General features: G+C 54.3%; 1 protein-coding gene across 1 annotated transcript; it reads right to left on the bottom strand.

Annotated features, from left to right (window-relative positions):
- Positions 1-16,338: 16,338 nt before the first annotated feature.
- Positions 16,339-19,211, bottom strand: NCLIV_038300 (conserved hypothetical protein; the record flags this gene model as incomplete). The annotated part of the gene is made up of 5 exons (XM_003884031.1): positions 16,339-16,420; positions 17,114-17,334; positions 17,638-17,712; positions 17,989-18,461; positions 19,079-19,211. 5 exons carry the CDS (start codon positions 19,209-19,211, stop codon positions 16,339-16,341), a joined length of 984 nt encoding a protein of 327 aa, XP_003884080.1.

Raw genomic sequence — 19,211 nt, 5'->3', positions numbered from 1 at the left:
ATTTGATGCACCACTTGATGAGACCTGCGGTGAAATATGCGCTCCCATTTAAAATTGCATAGGAAATCGGACATGCACTGTCCAATCAGCTGGCGATTTGTTCCTGGGCTGCAACCGTGCGCTTACACTGGAGTAGCTACTTTTGTCGCTATAGACCGGATTTAATCTGACTCAACTGATGTCCAGTCACGAACACCTACAAACTGTGAATTGTCAACACGTATAGGCATCAGGACACAGAAAGAGAAAGCTTGTGGAGCTCGTGAATCCCTTCTTCTGGACACTTGCGATATCTCAAAACTGACAAAAAGAAGCCATAAAATTTTGGGTGCGTGATACCCTGGGGATATGCACCGGACGCTCGCCGGCCTTGCTTAGTCACCTGCTCTTGCGAAGAGCTCCCTTAGTCCAAGAGCTCCTGAAAACGTACGCAACACAAGGACTAGATCCTCTCCCAATTGTGGTAAACCGTACTTAGCAGTGTGTAGTACATGACTTAGTAGCATTACATGATGACAGCATAGCCGTTCCTCCCCCTCATAGCGTCCGAGGCAGCAGAAATCACAGCCAACGTCAAATTAGGCACTTTTCAGCGCATCTAGTGTTTGTCTACAAAGGGGGGAAGGGACTGATTGTCGAGGTCGCGCTCATACACAATCGCCACAAGGACACCTCAACAAATGCAGTGTGTACAGGCATCCAAGTGAGGCTGTGTCTCAGCCCTGTGACCTCCCCGGCTCTATACCTATTTGGACTCCGTATACGCAGCTGTCACTCGCCGAGCCATTTTGCCTACTGTTCGAGTGCGCAGAAATAAGGACCACCGACCGTCTTTCAGTATACACTCTCTAGACCTCCGACTTAAACCCGATCAAGACACCCAACCGAACATACATCCGAGCGCACAGGAATCGCGATCCTCACTGGCTCCGCCTGTACACCGCCACACCAACATCGAGTGAGCCGACAATGCCCTTGAGAATTCACAAAACCGGCAACCGCGTCAACCCCTTCGCCAACCAACTATAACAAACGGTATCCACGATCCATACCCACTCGTCGGTCCCGGGCACCCGGATATATATCCGAGCGCACAGGAATCGCGATCCTCACCGGCTCCGCCTGTACACCGCCACACCAACATCGAGTGAGCCGGCCATGGTCTTGAGAATTCACAAAACCGGCAACCGCGTCAACCCCTTCGCCAACGCACTCCAACGAACGGTATCCAGGATCCATACCCACTCGTCGGTCACGGGCGCTCCACTGCTGTCGCCCCCCTTGTGACAGTGAAACACGCCTCGTCCTTCGCCCACTGTAGAGAATCCAAACACCACCGATGCTCACCGTCTGTACCTGGTCGCAGACGCAATGCAATCCCGTTTTATAATCGGCGCAATACCTCGACGACACGAAATCACTCTTGCCCCTTCTTCCTCGCCTTTCACATATCCACCCCCACCGCATCATCGCTTCCGCCTCGACCCAATCTCATTGGTACTCTGCCACACCCTCCTTGCCTCCCTCGCTCCAACGCAGATCGCATACACGACGATACTCGCAACAGAATCACCCCCACCAACGCACCGTTGGCGCATGTGTACACATCCACACACATACGACTGTGGAGACACCTGCCGCCGTACGCTCCACGCAAAAACCTCACTTCACGCGCCCTTACATGGACCCAGCGGCTCATCGAAAGAAGAAGGCGCAGTCGCCTCTGTACACCAGCCCACCAATAGCCAGACACACCAACAGACACCAAACTGGAAACATGCAGTCATTCGATTGCCTCCGACACAGGACCGAAACAGTCCAGTACCACTGCCTGCCCCGACGTCCAATCTTGCATCCACACACTGGTGCCGAACTACCGCGAAACAGCTCTTCCCCCATGCGTCAAACGCGCCAACATCCGAGAGCGCAGAAAATGCGATCCTCACTGGCTCCACCTGTACACCGCAACACGAACATCGAGTGAGCCGACAATGCCCTTGAGAATTCACAAAACCGGCAACCGCGTCAACCCCTTCGCCAACCAACTATAACAAACGGTATCCACGATCCATACCCACTCGTCGGTCCCGGGCACCCGGATATATATCCGAGCGCACAGGAATCGCGATCCTCACCGGCTCCGCCTGTACACCGCCACACCAACATCGAGTGAGCCGGCCATGGTCTTGAGAATTCACAAAACCGGCAACCGCGTCAACCCCTTCGCCAACGCACTCTAACGAACGGTATCCAGGATCCATACCCACTCGTCGGTCACGGGCGCTCCACTGCTGTCGCCCCCCTTGTGACAGTGAAACACGCCTCGTCCTTCGCCCACTGTAGAGAATCCAAACACCACCGATGCTCACCGTCTGTACCTGGTCGCAGACGCAATGCAATCCCGTTTTATAATCGGCGCAATACCTCGACGACACGAAATCACTCTTGCCCCTTCTTCCTCGCCTTTCACACATCCACCCCCACCGCATCATCGCTTCCGCCTCGACCCAATCTCATTGGTACTCTGCCACACCCTCCTTGCCTCCCTCGCTCCAACGCAGATCGCATACACGACGATACTCGCAACAGAATCACCCCCACCAACGCACCGTTGGCGCATGTGTACACATCCACACACATACGACTGTGGAGACACCTGCCGCCGTACGCTCCACGCAAAAACCTCACTTCACGCCCCCTTACATGGACCCAGCGGCTCATCGAAAGAAGAAGGCGCAGTCGCCTCTGTACACCAGCCCACCAATAGCCAGACACACCAACAGACACCAAACTGGAAACATGCAGTCATTCGATTGCCGCCGACACAGGACCGAAACAGTCCAGTACCACTGCCTGCCCCGACGTCCAATCTTGCATCCACACACTGGTGCCGAACTGCCGCGAAACAGCTCTTCCCCCATGCGTCAAACGCGCCAACATCCGAGAGCGCAGAAAATGCGATCCTCACTGGCTCCACCTGTACACCGCAACACGAACATCGAGTGAGCCGACAATGCCCTTGAGAATTCACAAAACCGGCAACCACGTCAACCCCTCCGGCAACTCACCCTAACAAGCGGTATCCAGGATCCATACCCACTCGTCGGTCACGGGCGCTCCACTGCTGTCGCCCCCCTTGTGACAGTGAAACACGCCTCGTCCTCCGCCCATTGTAGAGAATCCAAACACCACCGATGCTCACCGTCTGCTCCTGTTCGGAATAACAATTCAATTCTGTCACGCGGAGAAGATGTCCATAACAGTGAAGGGGGGGATGCAGAAGCATTCGCATGTTTTGCGCAAGCGGGTGGGCCAATTGTCAGGAATCGCCGTCACGTCGTGCAGGGTGATGCTCTGTTTCACATTTGGGCGATGCCCTCTCCAGGAGAGGCATGGCGATGTGTGAAGAGGACACTGAGAAACAATGGCTAGAGTGGATGGTTCTGCCTCCACTGATAGGCAACGCACTGTTGGCGTAGCTTCATTTTCAGACTGGAGTACGCTTCACGCCACCGTGGCGTTCTCACGTGGCTGGACTTTTCTTGCCATTCTGTATAGGATCGTGATAGCAGGAGTAGACGTGATGCATCGAGTTGCGGGATGGACTGCCGCTGAGGCAAAGAGGCGAGCGAAGGGCGCTTGCTGTTCGCACACCGCTCGATACTGTCCTCAACAGCCGGACACTGTCTGGAGACAAGCAAGCGCACTTGCTGAGACTGTACATCGAAAGCGACCGCATTCCTGCTAGCTCCATTTCCAGCGCCGCCAATCACTATTGGTACACCTAAATACCGAGCAACGTGCAAAGGTCAGCTTTGCAGTTGCGCCGTGAGAAGGCGTCTGTTGGAGTAGTGGAGGCAGTTGCTTACGGTCGATGACGGACTTCGCACGCGAGTCACTAGTCACTCTCACCAAACCAGACGGGATACGATCTTTAGTTCGCATCCGCAGTAAGAGGAACGTATTTGTGGGAGGCAATACAGAAGCCGCTGCCGCAGCCTGGAGGCTAAGAATCATCCGGAAGAAATCAACCTTTGCAGAACGACGGGTCGTTCCTGCGCGAAATGACGGGTTGAGCCCTGCTGATGCGGCGCGACACCAGGTGCCTGTAATGGTATGAGGCCGCCTCCATTTTTTCATAAAGGTATGCTTCTAAAACGAGTATGCAAGATCCGGGGCAACCAAAGCATTCCTGAGGAACGGAGAGGCCGAACCGTCCCCGATTTCCACACCAAGACTCGCCCATTCGAAGCAGAGTCTACTTTCTGTATCCGCGACCATTTCCACTCTTCGAAGCAGACAGTATTCACCAGCACCGCGGCCACCCGCCTTTTTCGGTGATCGATCAGAGCTACGCTGGGCCAACGGTGTGTTAGTCGAACCGCTAGGTGAATTCTCGGGGCGTCATGCCGAACACATGCAGCCCTTCTACAAGTGTAAGAGGCTGTGTATTCCAGGCTCCCTTCACATTCTACCTTCAACTCTTCTCGGGACACAGAAACGTCCAGTTATCTTCGGCGCTCGCCTTCGTCCCCTTAAGCGACTCGGCCACAAACCAGCTGTTCCAAGACGGGCTCAGGCAAGACGATGTGCCACCACACCATGGCACCCAGCAGATAACGGCTTTCTGGTTGCAAGTTCCCCCAGAACCATGGTGGCTTATCCCAATGAAACAACTCTCCTACTGAAACGGTTTGGGGGGACTGCCAGCCGGCACGTTCACCACTGCTTTTTCTGGGGGAATTTACTAGGAGTTGAACTACTGGTTTAGATCTGGACTGTCTTTGTTTACCGGAGCCCCTTCAGCTATGCGGCCTAGGCCAACACAGCTAGCTCCGCATCAGCAGCTCTTCTCCACTACCACGATGGCAGTCACTGGCAATCACCGGAACCAAGCCACTGTACGCCCGAACCAGTATAGGTGAATGCTGAACTCTGAATGGGTTCCCGTTCGGAGAGTCGTGCAGTATCACCCGCCTGCCTGTGCTACACTACTTCTTCAGCCCCTAGGCCACACCCACTTTGCCCTCGGAAACACTTGCGCAGCCCCTCCAGACCTCTTGATCGGCTGATATACCAAACAGTATCGCTTTGAATACTCCGGTACAGAACGTCAACCTAACAGGTGGCATTCGACATTGTACGTTGTGGAAGCCCCCTGGATGCGGCTACAAAAACGTCGCCTATTCATTTCATTCACCTTGCTGATTTCTCACGTGAAAGAGCAGTGGCTGACAGTGCATTCCATGCGAGCTGCGGTTCGCCTCTGTTCCTTTCACCCTCACCCACAATCTCGACAACGCCACTGGTAACACGGTTCTTCTGTTCACAATCATCGCCGATGGCCACGGAATAACAGAGGCCTAGTGCACTTACCTGACAAATATGCGGCAGGTGAAGACTGAAGTTCGTCGTCGCGTTCATGCAAGCTTCTACATCAGTCAAGCAAAGGTGACCGCGATCACAGTTCACGCTGTCTCCACGTTGAATCGCCACACTCCAACTGAATTACACCGTTTCATAAAAACTGGTTGCAGGCCTCCAGTGAGCTGATGCCTCGCCCCTCCGCCACCAGTTCGCCTTCTACTGACACAGAAGCCCCACACAGTCTCATGATGCATACAACGTCTTCGCGAAGACCGATGAAACATCACGAAACTGATTTCTGCATGCGGCCGCATCGTGCTCACCGTGGCCCAAACGGTTGTTACCATCATGCTCCTAGCGTTTTCGGCGGCTTTTTTGATGGCTCATGTGACCGACCCCAAAATGCTATGGTACGAATATGCCCGCCAAATCCGGCAAAAATGGTACACTCACTTGCCGCACCTGGGCATAGAAAACACACGTTTGTGGACACTCCCTTCCGCGCATCGTTTTCCCGGCACTGTCCCATCTTTGCAGCATCGTCTACCACCAAGCATCACGCTCTCTCAATAGAAAACTTCCGGCAGCTGTGCGGATAATCTATTCACAGTGCCTACTGCACCGGCTTCCGCCGAGTGCACCGCCAATGCCCTAGTAGCGAGTGAACGGCACTTCTCAGACGTTGACTGCTGCACAGCAACGCGCAGTGTATCCTCAGACTCCGGAGTCTCTCTTTGGAGACGTCAGATGGCTCAGCTGATGCGACGACGCTACACTCGTATCTGCAAACAACGTCATCCCCATCCTCAGCTTCCGCACGGCGTACACCTCCGACACGTGCTTTAAAACCCTACCGCATGTGTGTTATTGCCGACAACTTGCTGCTTGTCTCGACAGCTTTGACCAAGAAGCTGGGGCATTCGCTCGTGGGTGAGCTGATCTGTGCTGCTGTCGTGAGAGAAGGACTAAATTCGACCGCCAGCGGAGCGCTGGGGCTCGATCAGAGTAGATCGAAACAAAAAACGAACGATTATTGCACGACTGACGTTTGATCCCCTATTCTCGCAGATGCACCCGGCACGGAGTGATCGTCTGTGAATCGGAGTGGAGTAAATTGCCGTCTCAGTGAAACTCCTTCCTGGACATAGTGCTCTCACTTTAAAGCTGATCGGCTGATGATTCTGCAGATTCTACAGACAGTGACCGTGGCAGGTGTCAACCCCTTGAACGCCTGGCCGACTGGCCTCTAGGACGAGGCCCTTCCTTGGTCATAGGCTTCCAGGCCGTCGAAGCCAACAGGGATGAATCTTTCCGCATTCCACTCTTACTGTAATCAGGTACTGCGGCGAGGCACAAGAAGGTAAGTCCAGGACAGCAAATGTGTCGGCAACCCCTCTGGATACATATACTGGAAAGACGGCTTGATGCTGTAGAAAGCACGCGTTAGTGCTGTGGCAGTCGTGGGCTCAACAGGGATTGCACGTCGATAACGAGGCAGCTGACAGAGCTCCAAGCGCCAAGCATCCTCTTGAGCCTTGTGTGGTTTACGAACTGGATATGACGTGTGAAGAAGTCATCCATCTGTCAAACCCAGGTGATTTCGTCGAGTAGACGCCGATGCAAATGTCGCCCAGTGCTTCTTTCAACTCTGAGCTGACTACAGTCATTAGGATAACGTTGGAAGCGCGGGGGCACTCAAAAGGCTCTCCGATGAAGCACGCAAACTCACGAGCGTTACAGCAGCGGCAGCCGTTGCTAGACCGGCAGCCACCTACAAATCGCACAACAGCACACCACACGCGAGCTGTGTTGGAGCGCAAGCCCCGTGACAATTCCAAGACCAAGTACGTTGTGAAACGGAAAGCCTGAGGTCCAGGCTTTCTCGTAGCCGTGAATGTCACTCTGTTTAGCAACCAGCATCGGCGCTCAACAGCACCTCGGCAGGCGGTAATGGCTGAGGCTACGTGCATTTGGTGCGGTTATTGGCAGACGGCGACAAAAGATAATAGAACAAGAGAAGGTCCATTGCGCAAGGGATGGCCACGCTCATGAGGGGGAAGCCACCTCAATACGTACTTTCTTGTTCCACATCTAAAGAAAACGAGGAGTGCATCTCATGGCATGAAACGCTGACAAAATTGTGGGAGTGCGCAAGAGCTTCCGCTTGTCCACAACTCAGGCTTCGAACACGGAGGGCACGCGAACATTCACATGGCCACGGTTTACGGCGTGCTTTCAGCGCAACAACATTGCAGCTTATTGAAACTTATTCAGCTACACGGTGTAGACGGGTACGAGAAGGGCGGCAGGAAACATGCTGCGTTTTGCGCATGTGCACCTTTTTGGGCAAGCTGATTAATCGAATGAACATGAACGCCCGCAGACCAGTCCCGGCAACTGTTTGCCGTGCAGCAGTTTGGTCGTCGATACGTTTGAACAAAAATTAGTGGAAATCAACCCCGGATTGGGTTGATCGTGTCGTGTTGCGTTTGCTTAGCAATTCCATCGAGTTACAGGAGAAGCGGACTACTTCATTAGTTAGTCTCAACAGCATCGCCAAAGATCGTAGTCCTTCACAAGTCATTCCGGGGCAGAACGAATGGTCTACACGTTCATGGGAAAACCCTGACCCTTCCTAGGAATGACGTCTTCCTGTTTGCACGAGCGAGCACCATCAGAGACGTGCATGCAGCATTTGGTATGCGAAACGATTCCCCTTTGTGGCAGGTTTGATTTCCAGAATCCCTTAGCCAAGGCACTGGGGACTATATTTGCCTGAGCCACAGCCTCTGGTGGCATTTGCTGTGGTCCCGAGGATCCTTTCAACCACGGGAGTTTCTTTCGAACTTGTGTGGCACTGTTGTACAACAACTCTGCACCGAACCTCATTGTCGCTGGCCGTTCTCTTTTGTCGTTCCACGCAAGAAGACGCAAACAACTCCCACTCCTGAGATGTCTTGAGGTGAGACACTCCGCTCAGCAGTACCACCAACCTACAGACTTTTCCTGACGCTTAACACCGCCCCGTGAGCACAGAGGAACAATAACTCCAACGACCAGTCTAGCGTTGTCAATTAGGCAGACCCCCACGGTAAGCAATACAGTCGGTGGCCCCTCTCAAACAGACCAGACCGTTTACCTCGCTGCGGCCACGCGACGGCAGCGAAGACCCGTCGGTCGCATACACCCCACGGTCGGGGACGCCAGCCATACATCCTTCCCGTCAGCGTGGCCGCAGTATGGTACATTGTGTCACATATGCATCATCAGCACCGCCTTGCTTGCCGCCAGGTATGATTTCTCTACGTAAAATACAGAGGAAAGTTTCCAGGGGTGACGACATGCGAAAGACGGTTCTGCCGTCGGCTACAGATCCCACGAGGCAAGTGTATGAGACTTACAGGCTCTTCCTGCGGATGGAACGGATAACAACCACGGTAGAGATAACACACCAAGTTGACTCTGCTTGAAGAACGTTCCAGAGGGCTCCCAGCAGCCCGTACTAAAGAAAGCGTGACAAGGCTGCACAACACTGTCGATCGGCTACAGCAGGGGTGAAGCCGCGTGCCTACAGCTATCTGTATCTCGACAGTACAAGGAGCCTGTTCTCTTCCGGTGTTCTAAGCAGGAGCCTGTGAGAGAGAAACCATTGTTGGAAAGTTACTCTTAGCTGGCTATCTACCGTTGGCATCCACGACGGTTTGACCTAGCAGGAACGCTGCAACATGCGTTACAAGCGAGTGGAGGGTCACCCGACTCCTGACTCCAGCAGACGAGGTACTCACGAGCAACTGTGCTGTCTTTTCTATGATTGCCTGATGGGACACACAACAGAGGACAGCGGCCGAGACTCTTCAAGCAAACGATGGAGACAAAAACCGGGGGGACGTACCGTACACTACGAAAAGTAAGCTACAAAAAAAATGCTAGCTCCCCCTTTCGCCCGCAACGACGACATATCTATCTTCACCTCCGGCAATGGGGAGTCAAGCGTTTCCGAGTGGCAATGCAGCCGGGAGTCACTTCCACTCGTTAGAGTCTGTGGGGAGGATGGGCACACGGTGTGCAGCTCTCCAGCGGATAATGAGACAAGCCAGTATCTCTCGATCAGTGAGAAGGGCTACTACCAACCAACGCTCAACCTAACGAGTTGTTGCATACAAGGCCACAGCCATTCGAGCGCTAGTTGCTGCGAACGGCCTGGAAAATAATGCATGAAAAAATTCAACTTCGTCGCGTAGGCCCTGGTTGTCGCCCGACCGTGTGGAAGAACTGCGAGGACCGGATACGGGCCTCTTCTTCCAGATGGCTGAAGCCGGCTGTCACCAGAAAAGACCGCCGGAAAACTTGACAGCATCTTCGTTTGCAATCAAGATCGGCGACTCAATGCAGAGACAGTCGCCAAGGCCACTTAGTTGTTTGCCCAGAATAGACCCACGAATCTTCGGCTCATCGTATCGTCCGAATGGTCCCATTGAAAATTCCGTCTGTTCGGTCAGCAACAGAAGTGGAGGAGCCAGCCAAACAGGAGGCGTCTACCCCCTGCTCGCAGACAGTAACAGCTGTGGCTGTAGTCATCTTCCCTGACGCTCGTTTCGAGAAAGTTGCTATGGCCTTCGCGATGCATGTCCTTTACCGGCCATGGGCCAGCTGTACACTCAAACAAAACTCCGTTCGGTTACAGATTCGCTCGGGTTGCTGCATACGCTTCTCAGCCCCCTGACACACTCATCAGAGTCCTGCCTGATGGAACGCTTTCAGATGTCAAAGCAGTGAGCTCCCCGGCAATAGCTTGTGGCATATCTAGCTAGGATCATCAGTCTCATGAGTTGCTCGCATCACCGTCTCATTCGCGTGCTCCGATGTCGAAGCGGCATCCCATCGTTTGCCACAAGTCACAAGATTCCTAAGTATCCTTCACCTGCAAACCCTCTCTTGACAGCTTCTAGCACAAGGACGGGACTTCTCGACGAGGGAGTCAATTCGCGGACCCCCAACACAGCAGCAGCACGACTCTCCCATCGAGGGTAGCAGCTGTCGGCGTACTAGCGGGCTGATGCACAGGAGAAGTAGCAAAGTGAGGAGAAAATCCATGGGGTGCCAAGCATCCTTCGCATGACTGACATAAGTGGAGTCTGCGCTAGCGCCCCTGCCGTGATGGGCTAGAAGCAGACTGTAGAAAGGGAGCCCTGACTAGCGCAGCAATGAGGAACGTCGAAAGCATCGTGGTCGCATTTCACGGGGGTGTCTGTGCGTAGACATAGAATTGCTTTACTGGAATGCCGTTGCCGTTAATGCGACTTACGCGTTGTCTGTGAGGCAATGGGCAACAGGAGGCCAAACGTACTGAAAAGGTTTGTGATGGAAAAAGAGTCTGTAAGGCGTACCAGACTCTGGACAGCTATATCGCGGTGCTACAGAGCGTCGTCGTATCGTCTCTTTCTTCGGCTGGTGTAGCGCTCTGAGAGCACTCACTGGATCTGTGTACCGTAACTCACCTGATTCCGGTTGTGGAGCTTCACTCCTTGTTTTGCCCCGCTTGAAAAACTTGGCGAAGTAGAGGACAGCAAGTACACCACCTAAAACTCTGCGAAATACCCAGAAAGAAAAGAAAGATGCGTGAAGAAATTATTCAGAAGAGAAATCGAGGCATCGCTTTTCCACGATGTGTCGTGCGTGTCTGTATTGACGCGGACTTCGATTTGTGACAGAGACCGGCAATAATGCGCCCGGATGCACACGTTGTGAAAACCCATTGCAACGCCAACATCAGTGAAGCACCACGGCAGTCCAGTGGATTTCAGCAAACGGCTTCGACAATGAGTGCCCGGCTAGGCGATGCGCAGCACTCGAAGACACTCCTTTGTACGGTACCCCGGGATCCATAGGACCGTTTCAACAACGCGAAACCTGTCCAGAATTAGTGTTCTGTCGAATCGTATGACCCAAGGCATGTTTCACAGAGTCGGTAGGGGCATCCATGTTTCCGGGCAGCTCCCGTGAAGGACTGCACAGACAGTGGACTTTCCCACTACGCTTCTCGGACCGCTCTGAACCTTTTCCCCTCTGAGTAGCAAATCCTCTGGAAATGCAAGGGTGAAGATGGTCTCCGAGAAATTCGCTGCGACACTGGAAGTTCCCACAGAGGTCAGCATTTTAAGCGGTCCCATTGTGAAATTGTGTCAATAATTGTAGTTCATACGTCTTTGTCGCACAAGTATCTCATCCACGTGAGAGAAGGCACAGCGGGGCAGCTCGTGTATTTCTTTTTCGAGCCAGAGGCGTGGGAACCATCCAGATGGGCCAAAACGCTTTCTGGAGCCACAGAGCATCGTTGTCTACTTCGGGGACTTCACGTCAATGTATGAAGCCTTGTCTTAGTTGCTGTCGAGGGCATATTTTCGTGTGACCCGCTCGCTCAATGAAATTAAAGACTGCTATCAACACGGCCTTAACACCGGGTGGGCGCCTTCGGCGCAGGCGCCGTGTACTGACGAAAGACGCTGGTTCTATCGCCACCATCCTAATGGACTAGACACCCTACGGAGTCATATTCATTCAATCAGACGGGACGTTAAAGCGGCATCTCCGTCTCTCTTTCACGGAAGCGATGCGTGCCTCTCTGCCAAGCGGAAAGAACCGTGAACGGTCTAAAGGGGTAGCCGACGGAGAGGCTAAATGCTCTACCATGGATTCCAGGAAATGTTGGGGATTCTCCAGCACTAACGCCTATTCGTTCTGCTTGGTGTGATCGATACCTGCAACGGCCAAGCACGTTTATGCAGTCTTGGTACAAATCTGTGCCACGGCCGCTTTAGCACTTACGTGCCAAGAACTGAAATTCGACGAGCGCCTACGCGACGCTGGACAGCTGAAACGCGCTTCGTGGAGGTCGGATCTGTACTCCGTCGGGAGGTGGCTTGAGAAGTGCTCGCACTCGATTCTTGTCCTGATAGATCGTCGGCGCTCCCCCTCCTTGCGTCGTCATCCAGTGCAAACACCGCTTCTGTATTATCATGAGGTTCTGCTTCCGGAAAGACAGAGCCGGCTGCCACGGCTGTGGGCACCCGAAGGTTAAAGTCGAGGAAAAATAAACATGCAAGAGCCGCCAAGAAGACAGCTGCGGCGAGTCGGCTAGAGCCACGCCGGAGAAGCAGACGAGTCGAGTGTAAGGGAGCGGGAAACGGCGGTCGAATTGAGCGCTGCGAGCGTTGCTGAGACGCAGTGGCCTTGCGCCCGCCCGGCTCCGTTCGGGACATGATCGGCGTGCATGTAGGCTGCATCTTTGTGTCGAGATGAAGAGCACAAAAATGGGACTAGAAAACCTACGACGAAGTGGTGGCTGGGTCGTGAAGAGTGTGTCGAGGGACAATGGACCCCCCGTCCCGCCCCTCCAAACTTGGAGACAACAAGGAAATATCACGGAGCAAAGTGTTTTCCCTGCGCAAACAAAAAGTTTGAAAACGACGCCGACACGATGTGGCCCAAGTCACTAATGGTTCACGTTCACAGTGTTGGAGTGTTGACCCCCCGCAATGGCCACACATGCGTATCATGAGCGACGGGCGGGAGTCGGGCTTCCTTGAATCTATATCGCAAATTCAATGCCTAACGGGAAGAATGCTTTTGAAGGAGTTATACGCAGCTGAACCGTTCGCTGAGTCAGGGAAGATCGGTGGGTGTCGGGGGGGCAGAGGGCCGCCAGCAGGCAGTGCTTAATGAAAGTCGGTTTTTCCCGGCGGCTTCCGTCAGCAGAAGCGACTCGCAATTGACCCATCCAGGCACGACACCGCAGCCTGCCCTCCCGACTCAATATAGAAGAGAGTTGCGGTCCCGCGCTGCGCACCGTAGCACACCGTTCCCTAGCTCCACGCATGCAGCTATCGATGCCGCGCCTCGGCCGTGCCAGACGCTCCCCTGTCCTTGCCTCCCCTGTAAGAACCCCGTGGCGGAAAAAATCCAAGGGTTGCTGTCGAACATATCTGGGGTCACGACGACGAGTTTAGAGACACTTGTGGAAACCAGAATGCATCTTGGCGTAAGAATCCTTCACGAAACGCAAGGCGGCGCATCCTCCCGTTCACGCTCTCTCCGCTCACGTCCTCATTCCCCTGCTCTTTCCCGTCGTCTCATGAAACCGCCCCGCCTTCCACCCTCTTTCTGTCCACCGGTAAGAGAGGGGAAAGGCCTTTGAAAAATCTCAGCCACCAAGCAGCGGTGGGAAGAGGGAGGTGACGGGAAAGCTTCTGTGACACGGCGGAATTTGGTAGAAAAATGGCGGTTCACTGGCAGTGGCAGCGCCAGGTCGTGTGTAACCGCCGGCCAATCGACTCTCGATTTTTCTGATAGTCGTGGAATTCGTCCCACCCAGATGCCAGCATTTAGGTGGAATTTGATGGCAGGTGTGAAGCAACGGCTTTGTCTACTTTCATGGCATTTTCGCCTCCTGAGTAGGTAGTTTTCCCTCCCCTCAAATGCTAGGCCTAGCGGGGACAGGAACTGGAGTACGCTGAAACCGTACCAAAGTGGTAAAAAAATTAAAAAATTACAAACGCAGTGGTATATGCAAGACTGACAGTCCTAATTCCCAACTGTACCTCATTCAGGCGAACGCTTTCGCAGATCAATGCTCTGGCTTACAGAAAAAGAAACGAAATGTGGAGGGGACCCCCTTCCAGATTCAGTTGCCAAATGAGTGCTGCGCCGAAGTCCTGCTCCTGGTGTGCGTTCAGTGCCGAGGAAACCCGTCGTGCTCATTGCTCCACGTGATAAATCACTTATCCCCGCACATATGCGGTCAAGCGTGGCGCTGTCGCACGCCGGTGACGGGCTCACTGATAAACTTCAGCGCCTTCCTACTCTCCAGAAAGGGTACAGGAAGCGACAGCGGATCGCGTGTCAGCATATACATGCATGAATGAGGCTCGCCCCCATGAACGCAAATCACGTTTGCCTGCACCGCGGATCCCTGCATTTGACACATTGCACCACCGTATTAACCCCGTGAGTTCTCAAGTTGAATGCGCGAGAACCCATCACAACAGGGACTGGGCCGCTGCGTAGCCTCTCGACTATCCGCATGTGTAAGGGGAAGCGTATTAACCCCGTGAGTTCTCAAGTTGAATGCGCGAGAACCCATCACAACAGGGACTGGGCCCCTCCGTAGCCTCTCGACTATCCGCATGTGTAAGGGGAAGCGTATTAACCCCGTGAGTTCTCAAGTTGAATGCGCGAGAACCCATCACAACAGGGACTGGGCCCCTCCGTAGCCTCTCGACTATCCGCATGTGTAAGGGGAAGCGTATTAACCCCGTGAGTTCTCAAGTTGAATGCGCGAGAACCCATCACAACAGGGACTGGGCCGCTGCGTAGCCTCTCGACTATCCGCATGTGTAAGGGGAAGCGTATTAACCCCGTGAGTTCTCAAGTTGAATGCGCGAGAACCCATCACAACAGGGACTGGGCCCCTCCGTAGCCTCTCGACTATCCGCATGTGTAAGGGGAAGCGTATTAACCCCGTGAGTTCTCAAGTTGAATGCGCGAGAACCCATCACAACAGGGACTGGGCCCCTCCGTAGCCTCTCGACTATCCGCATGTGTAAGGGGAAGCGTATTAACCCCGTGAGTTCTCAAGTTGAATGCGCGAGAACCCATCACAACAGGGACTGGGCCCCTCCGTAGCCTCTCGACTATCCGCATGTGTAAGGGGAAGCGTATTAACCCCGTGAGTTCTCAAGTTGAATGCGCGAGAACCCATCACAACAGGGACTGGGCCCCTCCGTAGCCTCTCGACTATCCGCATGTGTAAGGGGAAGCGTATTAACCCCGTGAGTTCTCAAGTTGAATGCGCGAGAACCCATCACAACAGGGACTGGGCCCCTCCGTAGCCTCTCGACTATCCGCATGTGTAAGGGGAAGCGTATTAACCCCGTGAGTTCTCAAGTTGAATGCGCGAGAACCCATCACAACAGGGACTGGGCCCCTCCGTAGCCTCTTGACTATCCGCATGTGTAAGGGGAAGCGTATTAACCCCGTGAGTTCTCAAGTTGAATGCGCGAGAACCCATCACAACAGGGACTGGGCCCCTCCGTAGCCTCTTGACTATCCGCATGTGTAAGGGGAAGCGTATTAACCCCGTGAGTTCTCAAGTTGAATGCGCGAGAACCCATCACAACAGGGACTGGGCCCCTCCGTAGCCTCTCGACTATCCGCATGTGTAAGGGGAAGCGTATTAACCCCGTGAGTTCTCAAGTTGAATGCGCGAGAACCCATCACAACAGGGACTGGGCCCCTCCGTAGCCTCTCGACTATCCGCATGTGTAAGGGGAAGCGTATTAACCCCGTGAGTTCTCAAGTTGAATGCGCGAGAACCCATCACAACAGGGACTGGGCCGCTGCGTAGCCTCTCGACTATCCGCATGTGTAAGGGGAAGCGTATTAACCCCGTGAGTTCTCAAGTTGAATGCGCGAGAACCCATCACAACAGGGACTGGGCCCCTCCGTAGCCTCTCGACTATCCGCATGTGTAAGGGGAAGCGTATTAACCCCGTGAGTTCTCAAGTTGAATGCGCGAGAACCCATCACAACAGGGACTGGGCCCCTCCGTAGCCTCTTGACTATCCGCATGTGTAAGGGGAAGCGTATTAACCCCGTGAGTTCTCAAGTTGAATTCGCGAGAACCCATCACAACAGGGACTGGGCCGCTGCGTAGCCTCTCGACTATCCGCATGTGTAAGGGGAAGCGTATTAACCCCGTGAGTTCTCAAGTTGAATGCGCGAGAACCCATCACAACAGGGACTGGGCCCCTCCGTAGCCTCTCGACTATCCGCATGTGTAAGGGGAAGCGTATTAACCCCGTGAGTTCTCAAGTTGAATGCGCGAGAACCCATCACAACAGGGACTGGGCCGCTGCGTAGCCTCTCGACTATCCACCTGTGTACGCGGAAGCGATGCGTCACGACGCTACCAGGCTAAAATTTGCCGTCGCTGTTCACAGCGGCTAGCGCCTCGACATGGTGCCCCCTGTACGGCACTGCAAAGGCATGTCGCAGCCTTTAAATCAGGCATGCTCAAGAGTCGACATGGAACCCAGCAGTGTGCACGTCACCTCGACCCTCTGCTTGGGCGCATCCCATCGCGAACAACCTTCCGACGACGGTGCTCTGTTCACATGTCCTTCTGTCGGTCGCTCGTCGGGGACTCTTTCGGAATGAGATTTTGTCCCTACCAGTCCTGCCGTCCACAAAAAAATGTCATGCTCTGGAGGGCACAGGAGCTTCCCCTTTCGTACTGGAATGAGTAATCCATTTCCTAGTAGAGCTCCTCGACCCCATGCCACAGTGGAGTCGCCCCCATCATCCGATGCTGCAGTATTTGATCCTGCGCGCCAGCTGTGAAGAGACATAAACAGCGTCCAGGAGACAAGGCGATGGAAAAACACTTGAGTTTCACGCTAAACACTCGATCGTCACAGCTTCGAGCCCGGGGCGGGCCTTTCACGCATGCGCCTCGATGCTCTTGCCGGAACGGACAGACTTCAGGTCACCGGTTACGTTTACAGCCTTCCATATGCAAGTTAGACTACTAGGCGCGCGCGTTACCACCTCGCAAGAAACAACCACATCCATTTGTGTGCCATCCCAGGTTCAACGGCGACTCAGTCGACGACGTCCTCGAATGCTCCACACGCATTTTACTGCCGAGGAGGGTAGAGCTCTCGGTTTTTTCTCCATGTCACATGAGTACCTGTCTGGGATGACGCTTTCAAGAACTTGCCGCACCGCCTCGCCGCCATCTTCACCTCTGCTGTCAGTGCCGACCTCTGCTTCGTCCTGCATACCTCTGCGGGTGTCCATCTCCCCCCCTGCCGCGTCAGTGCGACGGGCAACCACGAGGCCCGCCCCGTGTGCGCGAACGTAACAGTGCAGTCCACCAATTTGAACCTTCGCCAACGCCTTCCGGAATGCCTGACGAGTGCCCAAGGAAGAATGTGGCAAGCGAAGGCGAGGCTGGTCATTCAGAGAATCACAACAGTCTTGGCAACCAGACAAAACGAGCTGCAGAACCCAAGTGCCCCCACACGGTCCTGAATCCCCCCTTTGAAACTCGATATGTGCGACAAAGACAGCGAGCTCTCCGTCAATTTCCACGATTTTTACAGGCTTGCCAGGAACGGAGACTCGAGCATCATCGAAATGATCTTAACACAGTCGGAGTGCGGATCTCTAGACGGAGCTGTAGGATGCCACCAACGTAGCAAAGAGACGTACTCGTTCCAGGTGCGCCTTCATCGGAGCGGTGGCGCCCGGCCGGCTCCGCATGGTCACTGGTACGACATGGCGCATCTGAGTCACCACAGAAACAAATATTCAACAAGCGCATGCGGCCACTGTTGCAAGGTTCGACCTGGACGCCTACAGGAGAATCGGAACCCCACATCGGAGGATTCAGCGACAAGTAGCAGAGCCTCATCATAATCTCTAGCACATGAGGTGACCGCAGAGACTACCCAAACGGACAGGGTCGGCACTGCTTTGCGGAAGAGCGCAGAAACAGTCTCTACCATTGACGATCCAACGGTTCGCATGCAGTTCAACATGGGTGACTCAGCAGCCACGTACCGTGAATATTTTCCCGTCTTCGCCGCAGACAAGGTCACGGGATTCTGCCGGAACACCTAACGCGCTGAAGACAAGCTTTCGCGCATGGCCGCCGCCCCATCCTCCTCCGTCTCGATGTTCATTCAGCGCAACTGTTTGACTGGGTCCAAAATCTAATCGTTGGTAGCACTTCTCGAAACGCTTGCTTTTTTCGTCTGTGGTTCTCCGCTCCGTATCCACGCGCTCTTCGGGCACTGTGCTCGCGAGCGCGCTCTCAGCTCCCTCGGCCTCGACAGAGTCCGCTCTTCGCCGAATCCCATCTTCACTCTCCGGGGCAGCCACAGGCAGGAGAACTTCTGGTGTAAAAAGAGTCGTTTTCGCGTGTGCAGGCATGTCATCTGGACCCTCGTACGTGTGCTGGAAGTGTCGGTCATTCCACGCTTCAGGAATGACCCGACTCATCAGAGGCTCTATTTCTCTGAGCTCTGCCTCGCCTAACACAGAGAGGGAGCACGAGGTGTGCCTTGTCCACACATGGACGAGGAACGATTCCGCTGCTCCCTGGAAATCTCTTTCTCCGGTTCCCTGTCTTGACGCCTTGGCGGAAAAGCCGCTTGGACAGTACGGGGAGGTGACAGAGGCCACGAACCGGGCCAGCTGCAGAGAGATGGAGCCACGCAGAGTTGCCTCAGAAAGCCACGCAGTGATGCCATTCCTCCCTTTTCGGACCTCTCAATGACAGACTGTTCGAACCTAGGCAGTATGTCGGAAGCGGGACCCCGCTGGCTTCTAAGCCAAGATTTCACAGCACTCTCTCTAAGCCTGGCTGGGCAGATTCTGCGACTCTTCCCTGAAAGTGCCAAGGTCGTCCCCCAACTGGCCACTCGACGTCGCCCAGCGACTTCATATCATGGCCCAGTACAACACAAACGGCGGCGTCGGAAACGGCTTGCGGTTTCCCAACTTACTTCATGTCCGATGTCCTCGCATCCTCTTGTCTTTGCTTGGACCGTCCGCTGAGTCTGGTGGAAAGAAGGCAGGAGCGTCAGGACAAGGTCTACATCGCCGCCTCCTTCTCGTCCATCTACAATGTACACGCCTTGCCACGTACCTAAGGCAAGGCCGCCATGAGCACCTCCTAAGGGAAGAGCGAGGCTGCTCCCCACCAGCACGGGCCAGACTATGTTGCTGGGCAAAGCCGATTTCTCTAAGGAAAGGGACACAACGACAAGCAACCGCGTCAT

Source organism: Neospora caninum, chromosome VIII (genome assembly GCF_000208865.1).
Source record: "Neospora caninum Liverpool complete genome, chromosome VIII".
Taxonomy (NCBI): domain Eukaryota; phylum Apicomplexa; class Conoidasida; order Eucoccidiorida; family Sarcocystidae; genus Neospora; species Neospora caninum.
This window is presented reverse-complemented; position numbering and strand designations above follow the sequence as displayed.